Source organism: Protomyctophum parallelum, assembly GCF_964188405.1.
Source record: "Protomyctophum parallelum genome assembly, chromosome: 5".
Lineage (NCBI taxonomy): Eukaryota > Metazoa > Chordata > Actinopteri > Myctophiformes > Myctophidae > Protomyctophum > Protomyctophum parallelum.
Genome location: NC_139702.1, coordinates 36,989,887 through 37,012,070, shown reverse-complemented (window position 1 = coordinate 37,012,070; position 22,184 = coordinate 36,989,887). Strand labels below are relative to the sequence as shown.

Below are 22,184 nucleotides of genomic sequence, written 5' to 3'. Positions count from 1 at the left end.
TCAACTCAATCTAAGACCATGAAGGAATATGTAAATATATGCACTGTGCCAAAACACTCCAGGCGCCAGAATAACGCGTGCTAGTCTACACCCCATAATGAATCAGTCTTTCAAAAATACACTGACATCTTTTATCAAAATGTTTAATTTCAAAACAACTCTCTCTACGTTGGAGTGTTTGATCCGGTCCCTAACTGGGACCACACATACTGTACTTACAGAAGTAGCACCATAACGTAACGGTATGGGATGGTTTCCAGTGCTGGTATTGTTCACCTTGCACTAGTGCTGCATTGTTCTGAAGGATCGTTTTAATCACTTCCTGCAGCCTTAACCCTCTAAGACCCGCATTCATTTATATTGCAAAAAATTGATTTCAACCTTACTACTACTTTGTACTACTAGGACTAAGACTAAAAAATATGTTAAATTATGAAAAATGTATAATAATTATATAATATAATAAATTAATAATTTACATTTGGGGGATATCTTTCACAATAATGAATAAAACATGTTCTAGACATTCTAATGATAAAAAAAACATATATTACAATTATTGTACCTACTTTTATTAGGGTAAAGGTCAAAAGATTTAGGTTACAGTCCAGACATTTTTTATTTGTGTGAATTTCAGCCTCTGTGGGGGGTATTTATATGCAAATATCATGACCAATGGCTTTGAAATGGCATTGCAATGAACATCACTGATGACGTTTAGGTGAAAAAAGAACAGAAAGAAATAATAATAATTTAGTAATTAATTAAAATAAAATTGTTGCTAAAAAGCAACGCTGGGTCTTAGAGGGTTAAAGCAGGAAATGCTGGTTGGCAGGCTTCTAATTGTTACTGTATACAATTGGAAACATAATTCCACCTAAATCCTCTATTCTAACCCTAACCCTTTATCCCTAACTCTAACCCTATTATTCTTAGTTAAACAGACCTGAGTTACAGCTGTACTTGGACCGCTTTTTCCTTACCGTGCGATATTAGTCTGGTTTATTAACCAGGCTACTTTTTCCTAGCCTTGTGTTGCTATACTAATATACCACTGTGCTGCACTGCGTGGGCTTGGGCAATGTTCAGTTGTGCATATGCATTAGAAGGCAGATGAAGTTCCAGGCTAGCTTTTTCCCCCTTCTACAACAAAGCTATTTGGCCAAAAATAGGCAGGTTACACACCGCCGGCAGTCCGAACCGCACATGGAACCGCACATGGTAGCCACGTAGCCGGAATGGCGGTGCGTCAGAATGCCACTATGTCCCCAGAATGGGGTTAAGCATAGTTGCATGATGAATAGATTTTTTTTTACTCACATGCCATTTTTAACACATTTTGAAATGTTGCCTGTGTATATTATAGGAAAGAGAAGGTTATACGGCCTATAATGACATGCCCAAGGGAAACCAGGTTGAAAGTGGTTTAAGATGAAAAGAGACTGTGAAAACAGGCCCCGGAGGTGAGCTAAAATGCTGTTCTGTGTGATGTGTGATGTTTAAAATTCTCCCTTTGGCTCTGTGTGTGAACAATGGCACTGCCAAGCCTGCCGCGCTGCTCACAAAGAAACGATGTGACATCATGTCTAGTGTCATATCTATTATGTAGCTGTTTAACATGGCCTGGTTTCGGAGGCACGCAGCACAATCCAAACGAAGCCCCAAATCATTGCCATATCATGTTTTCCTAATGACTTCAAAGGCCCTCCATGTTTCTATCTCGTTTAGTGGAGGAGGCGTGCGTAGATAAAATGTGACAGCACGTTGACTATGCTACAGCAATACATCTCCATAAAGGTGAGGACCTCGCCTTGCACTAATGGTACGCCGGGGCCAATATAACTGATTAAGCTGTTCGACATACAAATAAGTGCGCGCACGCACGCACACACACACACACACACACACACGCGCGCACACACACGCAGTACACACAGGCAGATACGCATGCATAAAACCTTGATAATTTCCATGTGCCCTTGGGTTGCCTTTATACAGATTCTTTCACTCGACTGGGGTTTTAGGTTCGTAAATTACCTTCTATAATCTCCCATTGTTAATTGCAGTTATGCACTTATCTGTGTAATATGATTTATACAGTAATTAATGGTATCGATCAATCAATGTATTTTTCCCCGTTTGTACGTGAGCGTGCGTGTGTGAGTGCATGTGCCTGTGTGGCGTCTGTTTGTGCTTCTATATGTCTGTCGCATGCGTGCATGTCAGCATGAGCTACAGTATATCCACTTATACATCAATGAGAATGAATGCAGGCAGCTCTCTCCTTGCCGTCTCTCGTGGACGTCATGAAGAGACTAAAGGAGACAGGAAGGATGTGGCAGATGTTAATTGTTTAAGACAAATGAAAGAGAAAATTGCCGAAGATAGGGAGATTGATAGGTAGAGGCAGCTGCAATGATGAGTGAGGGAGGTGGCGGACGAGTGAGACGGAGACTTAAAAGAATTGAGTACAAAAAAGAAAAAAACACAGCAGTGTAGATGACAAAAAGTAAAGATAGTGGAAGAAGCAAGGGGAGTGGATAGCATGGAGTAAAGAGAGATTAATGCATATGGATAGATAACGGGAGATGAATGGACACTGATAAAAAATGTCCTGAAACACCAAAAAGTAGTAGCAATTCTGCCAGCGAGGATATGAAGATGAAGCTGCTATCTATTTATTTTTTTACAGTCTATTTACAGTCCGTGTGTACCAAGGGAGCCAACACTGCTCGCTGCCGTAATGCTTTGAGGCGTTCGAGTGTAGACGTTGAATAGTCTACGAGGCGATCCGTAAAACACACACCATTGTTTTCTAAAAAACAGGATAAATGACTCGCCTCTGATTCCGAATTGAAGTTACTGTATAAGGGTGGCGGAAATAGTGTTGGGGGAACCAACGACAACTGAACTATTTTAGAGTGTTTTTCCAAAACAGTAAAATATGGCTAATAAGTTTGAGGATAAGGGGAAGGTTGACAAGTCATGTTAAAGACAAAACGATGAGCACTTATATTGGGCTTATCGCTGTTTTATTATTTCATCATTTACAATGAAAGCATAAAAGGAGAGAAGAGGTTGTAATAATTATGTTATTGTAATGGGTGAACTAGCATTCATCCATCACCGTTCTAAGTAAAGCAAAGTTATAGTCATTTCTTGTTTTGGGGAATAATTAGCTAATTATATGCTAATTTATTACTATTATAGGCTTACATGTTTATATACTTGTATAACTTACGTGTGTGTGTGTGTGTGTGTGTGTGTGTGTGTGTGTGTGTGTGTGTGTGTGTGTGTGTGTGTGTGTGTGTGTGTGTGTGTGTGTGTGTGTGTGTGTGTGTGTAATTATAAGTGTGAATCAAACTTAATTGTATAACATATACCATCTACAGTAAACTGCACAAAATCCTACTCTGCATATAATGGAAGTCAATGGGGAAACAATGATTGTCCCAAAAAAGTATTAAAGCTACTCATTTGAAAATGCTATCATGTCTCAAAGTACTTATGGACCCCACAAACAACATGGTAGCAAAGAGATTTTGCCACCAAAACTGTCCCTCACTTCTGGTCTGGCCCATGGACTACGGGCACGGGCAGGTGACTTACAGTATGGAGCAGTGGACTGTATCTCCAAAACGTTTTAGCCCGTGACCCAACTTAGTGAAAATAGCAGATCTACAAGCTCACAACGCGCCTATTTTTACTACTTCTTAAACATTAGTTTTGGATCATTATTTTATTTATTAAAGAAAGTACCTAGAAAAAGCATTTCATTTGGTATTAATTCATGAAAACGTATAGCTTTCTTGGGAATGTTTTTGAAAATGACGAAATGAAAATTTGAAAAAACGAAATGTAGGAAACCAAAAATGAATGGACCCATAAAAATTGGTTCGCGAACCCACAAATGGGTACCGACTCCCGACCCACTGTTTGTACTATAGTAAGTTCTTACAGAGAAGTGTGCCAGTCCACTGACTCACCCAGGGTATATGTCAACATGAACTCTGCTGTCCCTATTCTGGCCATGTCGTAATACATTTGGCTAAAAATAGCATCTACGAGCTCACAGATGTGAGCTACATCTGTGCTGTTTTCGGGTGTACAATACATATCCAGTCTAGCTATTAAATGTTAAAAAGGCTTGCCATATGCCCTGCTGTTTTCGGCTGAGAGATTTGGACCCCTGGGGGACCACACAAACGTTAATAAAGTTTTGAGTTTAGACTGTACAACTTTCAATCGTCCTTAGCAATGACTTTTTCCAGGAAGGCATGGCAGGTAATCTGTCTTCTTTATCTTTGTCCGTTAGCAACACAATGGCAACTTGAGATTGGATGGTCAGCTTTTTATGAAACTTGGAAGAGATGGTTAACTTTGGAAATGTCAAATTTTGAAGGTCATATCCAAGGTCACAATCTGACTTTTAGTCAAATAACGGCTCAAGGGATTTTCATTGAACTGGATGATAATTAATAAGATGCCGTGAAGAGGTGGTTATCTTTGAAAACGTCAAATGTCAAGGTCACAATCAAGGTCATGGTCTTGCTTTTAGTAAAATGAGAATGGCTGGTTGGATTTGAATCAAACCATGATTATGATCGGTAGGCTGCCCTGAAGAGATGGATAACTTGGCAGTCACCATCAAGGCCATAGTCAGATGTTTTGTAAAAAAAAAATAACTTGAGAACAGCTGGATGGATTTTCATGAAACTGGATCAGTAGGCTGCCCCAAAACATTTATGAAATTGCGGATTTGTAAAGGAAGATTATTAACCTTTGTGCTTCAATGGTCAAGGTCACAATCAATCATGTAGAATGATAGATAGATGGTGCTGTGGGTGTGGTTAGCAACCAAGTTTGCATTTGTTCAATTTTGAAAGTGACAACCTAATTATTTGTTGTTAAAAATATCAGAATCTGCTTGACCAGTGAAAGTCCTGGTCAAGCAGTCCTGTCGCCCCGGTGTGTGCATGAGCAAGTACTATTCTGTTTCCCAAACATTTCTATGGGTCCCGTTATTTTTTGTTTCCTACATTTTGTTTTTAAACATTATTATTTAAAAAAAAATCAATTTTTTGTTTAAGTAGCAGTGAAAATAGTAATCTACAAGCTGCTATATAGTTTGTGTCCCAGGGAGACATTACATTTCTCTGTTGGGTACACCACTAGTTACACAGAAAGTAGAATATTGTGTGAACATGTAGCTACTGTATACGCTCCTGAAGCTACATCATGCTCATCCTTTTTAAACATGTCACTTCAGAGAGTCTGCTGGGTTGTAACTTAACTTAATCATCCTTCAAACATTTTATGGGTATTAAAAACAATCAATTTAAAATGTATAGGCATTTAGCAGATCTTAATCCAGAGCGATTTACAATAAGCAAAAACAACACAAGGTAATCATCAACATCAAATGCATAGAAACTAGGATCATAAGTAAACTAAGACCCTATCATCCGTCTAACCGTAGAATATCTGTACATTGAAACTATAAAGAACCAGATCAATAATGACCTGGCATCATTCTACATGACATGCTATCTAATTACATAGCCTTTGCATGAGCCTGCAAGGTCGTCGAGGCTTGGCGGAAGTGCTACGGGAAGTGCTGCGGTCTAAGGGTGTGTTTCAGACTACGGCTAGCCTCGATACCCAGGCTTTCATTTCGTCTAGACTACGGCAGATGATTGGGATATGGGAGTGAGTCTGCCGGTCTAATTGCAATGTTCATTCCATAATCAAGTTACATTCCTATATGGACCTTGGAAGACATGGATATAAGGAAGGAAATGGAAGGGCAGACATAATGTGATGAATTATCAGTATAAGAGACGCATGGATGCAATTGAAACGCTCTGTTATATACTAAATTAAAAAGTGTGTATAAAACAGAACAGAACAGAAACTGTTGCCATTCTAAGGGTAAATATGCTAATTGATTTAAGATGTACTCATTGCTTTCATTTAGCCACTACAACCATATATGTGGCTGACAGGAGTCCTTCATAAAGTATACTAATCAGTATATCTCCTAGTTTTCTTCTACGCCAAGTCTCATCATAACGCAATGTGAATGCGTGGTGTGAGCTTGTATCTGTTATTAAGGGACCAAGTACGTCCCGAATGGACGTTGGTCCCTTATTGTTTTTTGTCTTTTTTTTCTTCTCCTTCCGCCAAAAATAGCAGTTCTGGCTGAACCGTGCAGTCGGTTTTTACAAAACTCGGTAGAGGGCCATGCCAAACGGTGACCATTGGCCAAAGGGTGGTGCTATAGCACTCAATTGAAAATGCAAACTTTGAAGGTGCATTTGACCGTTGGCAATGAAACTTTGATACACATATGTGGCTCCTTATGCCTAACAACTTTCGCTTTTTTACCTCTGACCTTTAGATCACCCTCCATTTTGAATTATATGAAAAACTGTTCAAATATATCTCCTCCCAGGATCTTTGATCAAAATGCATGAAAACTTCTGTGAACTTTGGACGTAATTTTTTTTAAAGTTTTTATAAGCCATAATACATACATGCAGCGTCATATGTTTATGAAACTTTACACTATGGTAGAGGGTCATGCCAAATAGCGCTGTCAATTTTTTGAAAATGAAACCTTTGAACAGGCATAACTCATGCCTTGTTTGGCCAAAAGTCATGGCACTTGTTTCAACATGTTCCTTGACTCATGGGGAACACATCTGTCACTTTGACCAGTAAGCTCCGCCCTCAGATATTCCACCATTTTGAGCAGTTTGAAAAATGCTTATACCAGATTTTCTGCCTGGATCTTTGAGAGATTTGCGTGAAAGGTTCTACACACAATCTATGGACCATTATCTGAAATCCCAAATGAAAACATTAACAGCGCACACACTGTAGTAATGCCATGGTTTGTCATCAAAAACACTGAATGATTTTAATGTCACCAATGAATAACTGATTGTGTCCTTATAGCTCAGTAGGTATAGCTTCCGACTTTGTAAGACAAGGTTATGGGTTCAAACTTGGGTACCGACAACTCAGCGTATGAGTCTTCAAGAACCCTGCCCCCCACAATAAAAACGGACCCTGGCACAATAACATGGTCTTCTTTTTCGCAAGTTCAGTCTTCCATGTTTATATGGCTAATTGTGCATATTGTTCTTATTGCAAATAAGGGCCTTTCTTGGCCCCACCCCTCTCTCATTTGTTTATATTGTGTTAAGGATCCAAGGTGGCTCCAGCACCAGGGGGGGGGGGGGGTGGAGGTGAGCGGGTGGGGTCGACATAGGACCTTTCTAGGCTGTGTTCACACATTCAAGACACCTGTCTTGTGTTTGTGTTGTGTCTGTGTTTAATGGCCGCTCCAATGCATTTCCAATGGAAGCCCATATGGTTTGACCAAACATTTTGTTTGATTGGGGGAGGGGGGCAGAACACATCCATCAAAGCTGTGTTCAGACACAAGTCAGGTGTCAGACACACGGCAAGTGTCTTGAATGCAGCCCAATAAGGGCATATGTCGACCCCGCCTGCTCAACTCTGCCCCACCCCCTCCTGGTGCTGCAGCCATCTTGGATCCTAAACATGCACAATAAACAAATGGGAGAGGGGTGGGGTCGAGAAAGGCACTTCTTGCTTGGTCCTGCCTTATCGCTGCTTGCAGCTATATTTGTGTTATTATGATTGTCCCAGAATAGGAATTCCAGGATTGCTGTGCTTTTTAGATCCTGTCCAACCACATTCCATCGTGAATGGCAAGCACAGACGCTGATGAATCAATAATGCAGCTCTGCTCTCCTCTCCTCTCCTGCATGGAACACAGGGTGGAGGCAGAGCTGTTAGAGGAGGAGAGATCTCTCACATGGCTCTTTGAAAAAACTTGCTAGTGATGCCTGTTGAACGCACGCACATACACACACACACACACACACACACACACACACACACACACACACACCACTGTACACATACACATACACTCATCTCCTGACACTCAAAACGCACTCATCTGACACTCGAATGCCGCCAACTGACAGCTCAGACACGCTCCTCTGACAGATCAAACCTGATTTACTGTGTGTGTGTGTGTGTGTGTGCATGTGTGTGTGTGTGTGTGTGCGTGTGCGTGCATGCTCACGTGCGACTGCATGTTATTTTCTATATCTCTCAGTCTGAAGGATCCAGGGGAGTTAGGGGTCACAGTTGTAAAACTGTAAAGCGACGCATGTCACATTACTTGTCCACGCCACAGCTTCCTCTAGACACACATGCACACACACTCACACTTTCCTTTCGTTCCCATTGTTGGAGTCATTAATCAACTCACTCTGTCTTGTTTGTATTGGTTTCCTCCTTCACGGTGGCCATCACTGTCATCTGCTTGTCGTTTAGTCATTACCATGAGGACTCCATCCGCCACTAGATGACACGTGCAACCACAACCCAATTTATGCCTAATTTATGTTTGGGGTGAAAAAAGCACATGCAGGTTTTCAAGTGAAAAAAAAAAAACAGATATTTTTGGCGAGCAACCTAATTCGTACATCAAAGTGTAGGCTTCACAGCTTGAAGCTTCACAGCGTGTGTGTGTGTGTGTGTGTGTGTGTGATGCAGCAGGGTGACTGTTGCATGCATGACTTTCTGAGTTAACGGAAAATCACGTGTGTGTGTGAAAACGTCATAACAACATCATGTCAGAGAGCTTGACTTGAAAGACATGTTCCAGAAAAAAATTACTTCCGTGAAATTAACATATGGAGCAACAAATGCATGCAGGTGTGGGTGCGTGCATGCGTGTGTGTTTTGGGTGATTTGAGTCTGTCCAATTAACTAGCCCTGTATCAGAGCTGTCAGCAAGATCCTTGGTGAGAAAAAGGCCAAGTTTGATAGCAGTCTCAGTGTCTGTCTTGAGTTTGATGTTGTGTTAAACACCAATAGAATAACACATACATAAGCTGTCCTGTAGGGCAGAAACCTTGTATCTCCATATATTTTTAAATTAATGCACAAAAGTAAACTAGCAGACCTACTGAGCTTGAGAGCTTGAAGATAGGCTATTTTCACTACTTTAAAAAGGGAACAGTTTTGGCCATTCAAGGTTTCCCCCCCGACACAAACGATAACCAAGCTCTCTCTCTCTCTCTCTCTCTCTCTCTCCCAGCTCACATTTGTTTCTCTATCTCTGGATTGCCTATATTGATTTCCTTTGCCTTAGTGGCAAATAATGGTGCATGCACACATGTCATTATTTGAGGCAGAGACAACATTATTTCTTCTATTCTCTTTGTGTGTGTGCGTGCATGTGTTTGTGTGTGTGTGTGTGTGTGCAAATTTTGTGCATACAGTAAATAATTATGTGAGTGCATGCATTGCATATACGATATGCTGCATATACGGTACGATATGCTGCGTGTGTGTGCATGCGTGCTTGTGTGAGTTGGCCTCAGGTCCTAAAGACAAACCCACGGAGGGGTGCCCTGCAGGATGCAGCTATAGTTGAGGTGTGCCATTATGCGCAGCACCTCAGCATTGATTGTCTATACACCTGGCCCTACAGGGCACCACTCCATGGATTCGTTTAGACGGAAGAAATGTCCAGGGAACAATTTCCTCCATAACCTACAGCAGATCCTGGACAACCTCTTCACCGCAACCTGTTATCATTTCTCCACACAGTGAGACATGTGCAACGCATGCACGCACGCACACATACAGTATATAGATGCGCACGCACACACACGCACAGACAGACAGACAGACAGACACACAGACAGACAGACACAGACACACAGACAGACTAGACAGATGCACACACACACACTCGACATACTGTAGGAGTAAAAAAAACACGATACTTTCACATGTCACTGAACATAATGCAGAGCTAAACGCAGTAAAAATAACTCTGAGTCAAACATTTACATACATTATTTACACTCTCAGACTGTTAGCTTACTTTAACACTGTGGAACTGTCTGTGTGCGCTCTCTGTGAATTCTAAACCAAATGTACCCTGAGAGCTCATTGCCGTGGCGTAACGTGATCACAGCAGGTCCTGGTGCAGGCTATTCGCAGGACTTCGCAACATTCGGTGCGGCAACACGATCGATTCTGCTTGCTCGGTGGTACGTCTCGTGGCTTAAGATTGATTCCGACGGTGCGCCTCCAAGCTGACTCGAACCCAGGACGTTGGGGTCCTGGTAGGCTGGCACCCTGCTCGGGGGTGCCTCACGTGGCTCAAGGCCACCAGAGACTCTGTCATGGTCGCGGTCGCTCTCAAAGCACTCCCTAACGTGTCAGTAGTTTCATTTCCGTGTTTCCTAGTATGTCTGATTAACACATATTGGCTCCTTTCCAAGCTTCTGATCACGGACAAATTCTTGATCATAGGCTGATAACATTCAAAGTGGGTGCCATAGATATGGGATGACAACGGGGGATAACAGCCCCTTGTAATTAATGGGATGATTTCTAGGTATATAGTTCTATAGGTATCGGGTGCAGCGAAGGCCCCCACCCTCCAGGGCACGCTATACCCGGGCAGCTTCGAAAACGTTGTTTAAGCATAAATCTTTTGCAGTCTCCTCATTTAGCTTTTCAGTTCACGTGGTAACGTTCAACGTACGATGTGTCCATCTTTATGTATATACCCACACTGTGACCAGTCACAGTGTGGGTTAGCCCTCCAAGCAGAACCCAATGGTACTGAAGTTTCTGACATTTTTGACGACACAGACCATGGGGTCCTGTTGCAGCAGTACCCTGCCACCTGGTACGCGGACATAATAAAACATAAACACCGTGTTTACGGCCTGTCTGCGCTCTTTGACGACTTTTTTTCGTGTGAGGGCTTCTGAATCTGTGAACTATAAGTACCTATACATGCCGCTGCGAATATCTCCTGGCGTGGAAGCCGTTAAGTATTTTTACTTTGTTTGACCGATTTGGTCGCTTTGATTCTTCTCTTCCTTCCTTGTTTATTGACACCTCATTGTACCGCCTATCTGGCTAGCTAGTGGCGCTATAGCTATGACAGAGCAGATCAGAGGCAGGGACGTAGCCGCACAAATTAATGTGCGTTGTTGTTAATCTGTGGTAGGGGGTAACGTGGCACCTTTACTCACGTAAGGGCCAAACTCTCAATCTCGCTTGTGTAGCCTCTTACCCTCTTGTTGATACAACTTGTTCTGACTACTAGTGCTCGATACACAACTTCAGTACCGGTGCTATATTGTTATATTGACTAACAACAACTCTCCTTCTGGCCGTCACCTTCACAATAATGTAGTCTACCCTCCCGATGCATCACATTTTACACAGGTTGTTATTAACAGGAAATAGGTGTTACTTTTATTAACAGCGTGTGTAATTTTGTGGGAGAGAGAGAGGGGGGAGGGAGAGAGTGGGAGAGATTGCAAATCCTTATGATATAGAAGTGCATCGTCAGACGATGACAGTAACCAGACGGCAGAGACCGGGGGAACTCAGCAGCGTGCCTGTCCTGAACGCATTCACCATTATTGCTATTCACAGCATCCATCTGTGCACAAATCAATAATTGAATTGCCCCGGAAAGTTACTTGACCTTAAGCTTGTTTACATATCAATGCCAGCTGCGCTGGCTTCTTCCGAGTCTTAAGCCGTTGGCACAGACATCCGAGTGTGTATGCATGGCCTTGCCAAAATATGCAGTGTACAAATGCTTAGAGCAAAAAGCAATACTTGGAAGAAGATCACTTGTCAAACTTTGTGGATAGAATATTGCACTTCCCTCTATTGTCAGCGTGTGCTTTTTGGGAACAATTCATTTATCCTAACGCCTGGCAGACATAAATACGATATGTTAATAAGGCATTTAAGCGTCAGCAGGGAGTGTTTGGCGGGAGGAGTATGTAGGATTGAGGCTCTACGTCGTCCTGGTGGGGGCTCCTGACTGACCACTGCCCTAAACATGTTGTTTTGTTGTTAGTTGGAATGAACACGGAAGCACCCGGGAGGGAGTGGACTAAGACAGGGGAGGAGCCAAACCGGGTTCCTGTTTACACAAAGAGGAGGTGGAGACCACAGAGGTAAAAACAAAAACCTTTTGTTTCCCTCGTTAGAATCATGCTAGAGTGATGACACTCATACTGCACATGTCACACCGGGATGACAGGAGACTTATTCAACATAGTTTGTAACAAGCTTTAGTAGCCTATATGCCCGAAAAAGCCATTATATTTATCTGTTCATTTATTATTTGTCTTACGTACTTAAGCTCCTTAGCGATTAACGCGCGTGGTAATTCATTTTCAATGAGAGATGATTTGATTGGCTGAGCACGGAATGTGATGTATGATGATAAGAGCGCCCCTCACTTCACACAAGTGTGATTTCTATTATAATACGACTATCCACAGACCACATACTGTACCAGCATATACTCACGCCAAAGAAAGTATGGCTAGCATCCATTCTGGGGCCATTTTTGGCAAAGATATTTAGTAAGAGTGAAAACAAGAAGGGGAATTGAATTGAATTGAATTGAAGAAAAAAATATATAGACTATAATTTCAAAACTACTTCTTCTTAAACAGCTTTTAGCAATGCACAATTGAACTGACAAACAGCACATTAAACATCTGCTATTGGCAACAACATAGTTTTCCGGAATCTTGCTTTTATCTGTGGCGTTCCAGTCTGGCTGAGTGACTGAGCCTTGTCTGACATAACTATTACAATTTAACAGTAGGAACAAATAGTGTTTATGACTGAGCGGAAGGGAAATCTTGACCAAAGGGATCTTTTTGAAACAATAAAGAAAGTGCTTTACCCGTGCGAATAACAACATCCCAATGGTGAGACACGGAGGGTGGGGGGATGTATTGTGCAGGTTTGGTTGAGAAACGTCGGTCTTCAAAGTCCCAGGCCTCGGAGCAGCGGCGCCCAGCGGAAGCAGAGCACCAGGAGGCCGGTGCCCAGCAGGTCTCCCAGCGCCGTCAGGTACGGGATGCAGAAGTTGTCCGGATCCAGGCTCTGCCTCCACGCCCGCCGTGCGGCGAGGTCGGCCCCGTACAGCAGGATGGCCACTTGCAGCAGCGCGGAGCACAGGTACAAGACGGCGAACGCCGCGCTGGCGGCGGGCGCCACCTCACCTCCGCCCTGCAGCAGAGAGACGGCGCAGAGGAACGCCAGGTGACCAGGCACCACCAGCATGAGCAGCACTCTGGCCGACCTGGAGTTCACGCCCGAGGAGAAGAAGGTGTCGCGGGGGTTGGGCCAGGGCTGCCTCATGTCGCCGGGCAGAACCCCGGGAGTGCTCCGGGAGTGGAGGTACGTGGAGATCCTGCTGGCCTGAATGGCCACCAGGTTGCCGCCCACGCCGTTGATGACGGGCGTCAAGACGGCCATGCCCTTGAACTCTGGGTCGCTCACGGTCCTGTTCAGTATGAGACCTCCGAGACTGCTGATGGACATTGCCACTATGACGGGTTGCCATCCGGAGCGGAGGAGTTCTCTGATCTGTGGGCTCTGGCGAGCGCGCGTCGCCCACACGGGAATCAGAGCCAGGAACATCACGGCGCACACACACGGCGACACGTACCACACGTCCATGTATCGATGGAGCGTGCCGCTGGCCACGGCCAGCAGGGACAGCGTAACGAGGTCACCGAGGCTGGCGGCGATGGGTGTCGCAACGTTGTCTGGGTTTATCCCCAGCTTCCTGGAGCCGACGACCACGCCGATCATCGCCAGGGCCAGGGAGAGAGCGGCGACGCAGGCCGTGACCATGCTGCTGGCACACAGCACGGCCGCCCGGTCCAGCTCCACCCCTCCTCCCCGGGACACGGCCCCCAGACACAGCGCCGCTACGGCCGCCAGGAAGCCCGCCACGGTGGCCTGGACCTGTATCAGGGCCAGGTTGCTGCACACCATGGTCCACCGGCGCCCGGGGTCGTCCATCTGACCCGTGTTGGCGGCGGTGGACAGGCGAGCCGCCAGGGTCATCTCCAGGTTGCCCTTCAGTCCCACCAGGGCGGGAACCATGATGAAGAGCTCCGTTATGGCCTCGAACACCTCCCAGTGCCGCACGGAGTCCATCACCATGCCCGCCATCACCATGCCCATCCCCGCCAGCAGGTAGGGGAACAGCACCTGTAGGCAAATGGCCACAGACGACTCCTCTTCCACCTGAGCGGCCGACACCTTAGGCCTCTTGTCTTCGGCCGGCTTCGGCCACTTGTCCTTCCCGTCTGAGGCGTCTGCCAGGCGGGCATCGGGGCTGCCATCCCCCTGGCCTTTGCCCTTCCCCTTGGGCCGAGATGTCTTGGGTTTCTTCCTTTGACGGGCTTGTTTGGACTGAGGGTGGTCACTTGGCATAGTGCTGCTGCTGGTAGTGGTGGTGGTGGCTGTGGTTCAGTATGCGATGTCATTGACAATCTGCCGATGGTCGCCTGAGAACCCCATCAGTAAGCACATGGTCATTCACGACAATAATATCAGACGTGTTACCTATTGTATGGTAACTAATATACCTCACTGGTTGTATTCTCCATGCTGTTGTATTGAAAAATGTAGGCTATATCCTGTGGTCTGGTTTGATGCCCGTATATGGGCATACACTGATGACACCATGTACATGACTCCATAATCAGTATACAGTATGGGCATAAAAGGGATAAAGAAAATCAGACGGGCAGAAGACGGCTGGCCTGCTCTGTCCATGTACTGTGTAATTCACACATTCTCTTGTAACTGTAGCCTCATATCAGTGTGATTGAAAGGAGAGATGAACAGAGCAACCGATTCTGTACGATTATACGGTGCATAGGCATATCTAACTATAAATGCACCAAGTCTCTGTACGTTCCCAGTGTCGAGTCGGTCGGTCTTGGTGGGGCATCCATTTCCAACTTGCATCGTTCCAAGTAGGTCAGTGTCCAACGGGCACCGCTGTAGAGGTTCCAATGGGCACCGCTCTAGTATGTTTAAAAACCTTCCTGAGGAGAAGCTTTGTTTTCCTATGTGGTATGGAATAATCATCCAGTAAACAAAGAGAGATTCTCATATATTGTGTCTTAGGAAAACAAAGACACAATATATGAGAATCTCTTTGTGTACAGGAAGATTATTCCATACGTTTCCACAATGCACTTGTTTTCCATGGGAAACAAGGATGAGTTTGTGGTGTGCTGTATCAAGGTCCAGAGTTACATCCACTGTATTGCTGAATTCTCCTCAACTCAGAATCACACAGTTTACTCATGACAGCTATTTCTCTCGGCTGGGTTTGAACTCTCTCTCTCTCAGACGTCTGCCATCGAGCTGCATGGAGTCTCACCTCATCAAAATTGAAGTCAGGTTAATCCACACAATGTGAGGAGCAGAGGTTTTCAAAGTTTGAAATTGTCTGCGCAAAACTTCCCAGAATTGCGCCTTTCTAGTTATTAGTTTGGTTGCAGTAGGAAACCAGGCTATAGTTATTTCCCCACTTTATTTATAATGTATATAAATATATAATCTGGTTACCTGTGACCTCATGTGGGTCAATACTTCATCATCATAGTGTACTTAGCGAGCTGGGAAATTGCAATTTGCAACCACACTCTTCTAGTTCAACACCATTCCCCATGAGCTGATGTTGCTGGCTGCCATGAAATCTATAAATATCAACATAAAAACAAGCATGTTAAGTGTGAAATAATCACTTTGCATGTATCACATTAGTTTGGAAAGGCTTTGCAGTAAACCACAAGGCAGTTGAAAACTTTTACAGAAAGACTGGCTGTTGGCTGATTAACTTAAATGTATTGGATGCTGTTCACACAGTTTTCACCAGGCCTCAGTCTGTAATGAGACGGTTGGCTTAATTCGCTGTACTGAGTACTGAGGGATGGAGAGAAATGTTAATCCTATATTACAATTGTATGAAAAAAGGTATGACTCCAAATTTGGGAAAGATTTCAGCCTGATCCAAGTCCCATTGACTTCCGATATGGAAACAAAGTTAAATATAAAAAAGTAATCCATGGAAGAAGAATCGGTACTTTGGCAATGTGGTGCTGATCGTCCGCCTGTCTGCAGGCAGACAGACAGACAGACAGACAGACCCTCTCATTGATGGCTAAGTAACCTCCCTTAGAGGCTCTGTTTGTGGTGTGAAAATGCGCCCATCCCTATAGTTAGCAGGTGTCAAGGTCAGTATGTCTAGCTAGCACATTGTGTTTCGTCATGGCTGATAGGGTTGGGGACAACAACAAATTGTTGGAACTGTCCCCAAGCTTAAGCAGCCATATCAAAACAGAGCACACACACAACAGTTTTGTTCTTCGATATAAACATCATGGTCATTGTGGCTTACACAAAAAATGATAATTCACCCAAACAAGTTTGTATAACTTTTTTCAACGTATCTCATTTCACTATGAGATCATGTACTGTATACAGTATTTGGACAATAACAGTATATTACATTAGCGATAATGTAGTATGTAGTATACAATTACTGTATAAGGGGGTTGTTTGCTAATGAGCTGTGTCATATTGGGATTGTGCCTTTCAGGAAGCCCAAGGTCCCAGTTCACATACATTGGAGTGTGACAATAAAGAATATATTTTTTAAGACAGCTGTAGTTTTGTGTACATGCTAGGGCATTCACTTCTAGTCATTTTTACTAGTTGCCTAGTTTACTAGTCGACTAGTAACTTTTTTTGTTAAATAAATATTTGTACCTTTAAAACCTGTGTACATTGGTGACTATAACTATAATCTACCTCAGGGGTGGGCAACTTTGATGATGGAGAGGGCCACTATATTTCCACACTCACTCCAGAGGGCCATATATCGTTGTCGTAGCAAAAATAGCCGATCTACAAGCTCAAAACGCGTCGCGCTGCGACACGTTTTGAGCTTGTAGATCGGCAATATTTTGCTATATTCGAATTGAAATCTTGAATTATTTCTTTCTATTTTTGAGTTTGAATCCTGAAAATGCAAAACATTTTGATGTAATTTCAAATGCCTTTAATTATACTTGTGTTGAGCATTGAGCTACTAATTTAGACTTAAGTAATTAAAGCGGGTCATGTTTGCATGTTGTGAAATTGTAAACAGCTGAAACCAATAATATATCAGTATTCTGATATTAACCTGAGGGCCACATTAAGTGAAGGTGGGGGCCACATGTGGCCACCAGTTGCCCACCCCTGATCTACCTGATCTTGAGGCCTACAAAATAATTTCTTATCAACTAGTTGCTTAATGCCCTAGTACATGCTTAATAAAAGTTTGTTGCATTCAGCAACCATTACATTATAGTTGTCTAACACTCAGAGGTGGACATTTAAGTAAATGTACTTAAGTATTGTACTTAAGTACTGACTTAGGTACATGTCCACTGAAACCTGCCATGGGGAGAGGCGCAACATGCTGCCTGGGATCGAATGCAATGGATTGCGCTCATTTAAGCCATTATGTCGGCATGGGACAAAGAGAAGTAAGTAAGGAAGCAAGTGATTTGTTTTACACTGAAAAACGGAGATATTGAATTGTGTCTTTAACATCTGCATTCTGCACAGTGCTTCATGTTTATGTATAAACGAACACGACACATGTTCAGAAGCATATGCTCTTGAGAGGTTAAATCGAGCTTCCGTTCACAACACGTACAGTGGTGTAAAAGTAACTGAGTACATTTACTGGCCACTTTTCAACCCATCTTCATATAATTGGTCCTCACTAATGATCATGATAAAATACAATTATTTTTCCTGTTTCTGTGTCTCATGGGAGGACTGTGGGCTGTTCAGAAACCCTTCCACCAGTGACATCATCAATGGGGAATCCATAAGTTAATAGAAACTTATTCCTGAAAAAGTGCAATGCGAAATTGGAAGCCATCATTCTCACGATAATACAAATCTAAATATTTTCTCAAAAATATCTGCCTAATGATTGTCACTGGTGGACTGGTTTCTCAACTGCCCACAGCCCTCTTATGAGACACAGGCCAAGTAGAAAAAAGTGTGGTATTTTATCATGAACATTAGTGAGGAGTGAGGACCAATTATGAAGATAGTGCTCCGTTAAGTACTGTACTTAAGTATACTTTTGAGGTATTTGTACTATTTTCAATATTTTTACTTATACTCCACAACATCTCAGAGGCATAAATTGTACTTTTACATCACTGCTTTTACTCCACTTATTTGAAAACTTTAGTCACTAGTTACTTTTTTTATGTATGCATTTTTATGCATACAGACTAGCCTACACTTTGATTTCAATACTTTTGTACTTTTACTCAAGTGCATTTTGAATTCCGTACTTCTATATCGCAGTATTGATACTTTTACTTAAGTAAAAAATTTGAGTACTTTTTCCACCACTGAAGACGTATGACGGAAGCTTTTGAAAATTGTGGAAAGCTGTTGTTTTTATATTTATAACGCCTATAATTCACACTAGAAGCATTAACATTAATATGTAATAGATTTTAATAAAATATAATACAGTGGGTTTGTCTGAGGTTATGAGCTGTCAGCCTGTCACTGTGTGTTTGCTGTGAAGGTGAAGAAATCTTTATAGGCCTACGGGTAATCTTGCATGAATAAGCATGAAACAAACTGCTTCACAAGAGCAATGAGATTTACTAAGCAATATTACTGTAGGCCTATATTTTATATACACAGATTAAAAAAAGAAGTGATAAGACAGGGAAAGAGGATGATTCTCTTTTTCACCCGGCAAAAACTCAGAACCGTGGAAAGTCTAGAATATTTGGCAGTTCTGTTTACATTTTTTACAATATTAGTCAGTTCGGATATTGAAATGACCTGCACTACAATACTTACAAAAAACTAACATAAAACATAAAAAGTAACAATGTGTACATTCCGTAATGCAATTCCAGTGGTGAAAGCTGAGTTGTTTCACCCGCGGGCCGCGGCGATCGAAGGAATGGCGGATCCGGGCCAAACCCTGAAATACTGCACCCGTATGTGTGTCTCAAAGAATCGGCTCGCCCGTGTAGTCTACAGTATCTTTGGTCTGACGTTACTAGGCTGCTTAACGGAGATAAATGCACTGTGTCCTTATATGCAGACTCTCCCTACATTCATTCATTTACACTCTCTCCAATGTTAATGAGCGGCGAGGAGTTTACCGAGCAGTTCCAACCGCTTGACCAGGGAGGAGTGAGAGCCATGTTGTGTCACTACCACAACACACTGATTGAGTCATCTGTAGGCTATAGTGCTAAGAAGAGTGCATGCAGCCACACAATGAATAATTGGGCCAATAAGTATCCTGTTGTGCACACCACCACCACACACACAGGGTATTTTCAAAGTGGAAATAAATAAATAAGTGCACTGGCTGGTATAGGAAAACAAGTGCGGGGCCCTGGTATCGTGCAAAATAAATGAACGAACGCGCGACATGAAAAGGAGAATAGCCGGCACCATCTGCTAATTAATGGCTCAGATGCAATCGGGGAAATGCCGTGTCGGACCGAATGCACGCTGTGTGGATGTGGAATATGTTGGCAAGCGGTCCGCAGAGCCCGGCTTGTTTTTTTGTTATGAATATTCATCTGTTTCTTGGATACAGAAAAATAGCCTCTGTGCATATTGCTCGTCTGTTAAGACAGCAGAACTACGTCACTTGTTGTTTGTGCCGAAAGGGGAGCGGAGTCATCTCATCTCAATGAGCGCTCTTCAGTTTACTCATGCTTATAAACACATTTAATGGAGGCATATTATGGGTGTTTTAGGCCATTTATTTTCTCCTCAACGTGTGTGTGTGCGCGCGTGCGTGTGTGTGTGTGAGACTGTGTGTGAGACTGTGTGTGTGACTTTGTGTGACTTTGTGTGTGTGCGTACCTTCCTATGTGCTTGTCTGGCATGCCATGTCGTGTTTAAAATACATATTCATCATTTTGCTCTTACTCCTGCCCTCTTTGGGCTCTTCTCTGCAGAGCCCTCCATTTTAAGGACTTATTAGTCAGGACAACTCCTGCCGCCGGCCATACCGCGCTCTCTGCACTGCATTTCCAAAAGCATGTGGATTTCTGGATAAATCTTTTGTGTGTGCGTGTGTGTGCGTGCGTGTGCGTGCGTGCGTACAAGAGAGAAAGATTGACACAGTGAACAGAGAGGGAGGGGCTTCCATATAAATAATACAGATACGTATATGTACACAGTAAAACTCTGTCAGAAGTAAAAATAAATAAAGGAATAGGTATATATATATTTTTCTATCTGTCCAATGCAATTATACTGCATTCCTCCTCTGCCTTTTCTCCTGTGTCTGCATCCCATTCTCCACCATCCATCACCGCACTCCATCCATGCTATCCATGCTGAAGTGACAGGTGGCGCGCTCTCTTGCTGTGACCCCTCTCTCTTAACCCGCTCTCTTCATCGCCCTCTCCCAGCCCTCCCCCCCCCCCCCCTCTCTCTCTCTCTCTCTCTCTCTCTCTCTCTCTCCTCCCCCTCTCTCTCTCTGTGCCTATAGTAAGCTATACGTAGGCACCGAGACACGCACGTAACGTTGCAGAGACACAGACATGAAGTGAGAGCCTGGGGGCTTTATCTATTAAAGGTCCATCCATCATCACATAGAATTTTAATGCAGCAGGAGAGAGAGAGAGAGAGAGAGAGACAGAGAGAAAAAAAAGATGCTTATGCAGCAAAGTGTGAAATATCCCAGACTTGCACATTAGAATCCAAGCCGACGCCGTGTATGTTTACATGTACATGTGCATGCACGCACGCATGCGTGCACGCACACACATGCACGCGCACACACACACACACACACAGCACAAGGTCATCATCAGATGGTGTGCATGTATTGTGTGCGTGTAGTCTGTGTGGGGTTTGATGTGATTACATGAGTGTGAGATATTTTCTGTTGCTTGGGGATAAATATGTCATTGTTTAACATGCATGCAATGCATTTTTGCAGTTACCCTTTCCACATCACACGTACCTCCCCACCGTCCCCCCCTTCCTGCTGTCTTTGCCTCCTGGCTTGCACTGAAATGGCCATCTAACCGCTAACATTAGCAAAATACAACATAGCCTATACTAAAAAGAGATTTACCATTTAAAAGGCAGTCACATTGCCAACTGATTATGAAACGTTACTAGTATATATTACTTATATTATTGCGAATGCAGGTCGCATTTACTAGGAAATCGTACGTTTTTCAGTCAGTGTATATCACTCAAAATCCCCATACATGCAATGGGAAAGCCCCCATATATGGTGCCCAGGTCTTTTTATTGAAATTTATTGAAAAGATTTCCAGCACAGGATGAAATCCTCTACGCCAGACTCACAACAGACATAAATACATATTAAAATTCACAAGTACATACATAAATACATTCGTATTTTTCTTTTTTACACTTTAAAACAAACCAAGTTCATGTGGACCCGCCCTCTTTGGTTTTTTCTTATATCTTATACATAATACACTTTAAAATCCCGTATTTACCAGTCTATGACCTTACAAGCCAGCCCTATAGTTATACAAAAAACCTTTCGTTGACCAAAATCTGTCAAGCCTATTCTTAAAAGTATTAACTGAAGGAGCCTGGACCACTTCCTCCGGAAGTTTATTCCAAGCTCTGACAGCTCTGAGTGTAAAGAAATTCTTTCTCTTTTCTGACTGACAATTTAGTGGTAAGAGTTTAAGAGAATTCCCTCTCAACTCATACCTGCTGTCCCAAGAATGGACAACAGGCTCGGCTGTAAAGTCATATATCTGGTGAACAAGTTTATATACCTCGATCATATCCCCTCTGTGCCTCCTATAAACTAACGTTGGTAACTGTAAGTGTCTTAACCTTTCTTCATAAGACCTTTCTTTCAACCCTGGTATTAGTTTAGTAGCTCTTCTCTGAACCTTCTCTATTTTCTCTATGTATTTGATTTTGTAGGGGCACCAGACTGAGCTTGCAAATTCAAGTTGTGATCTCACCAAGGATTTGAATAACGGAATAAATAGTTCTTTTCGTAAATTTAAAAAGGTTCTTCTTATTATCGCCAACATGGAGTTTGCCTTTTTTACTTTTTCAGAGATGTGCATTTCAAATTCTAGTGAATTATCAACCACCACCCCTATATCTTTTTCTTCCTCTACTTGATGAATCACTAGATCTCCAACTGTATAATTAGCCAAGGTGTCCGTTTTTTTACCAATGTGCAG

The 22,184-nt window shown here is 43.1% G+C and overlaps 1 protein-coding gene across 1 annotated transcript; it reads right to left on the bottom strand.

Moving 5' to 3' along the window:
- Positions 1–12,882: 12,882 nt before the first annotated feature.
- LOC310858711 (solute carrier family 41 member 3-like) lies at positions 12,883–14,193 on the bottom strand (the record flags this gene model as incomplete). The annotated part of the gene is made up of 1 exon (XM_083764954.1): positions 12,883–14,193. The coding sequence occupies exon 1, from the start codon at positions 14,092–14,094 to the stop codon at positions 12,883–12,885; it is 1,212 nt and encodes a 403-aa protein (XP_083621080.1). The 5' UTR covers positions 14,095–14,193.
- Between the last annotated feature and the right edge of the window lie 7,991 nt (positions 14,194–22,184).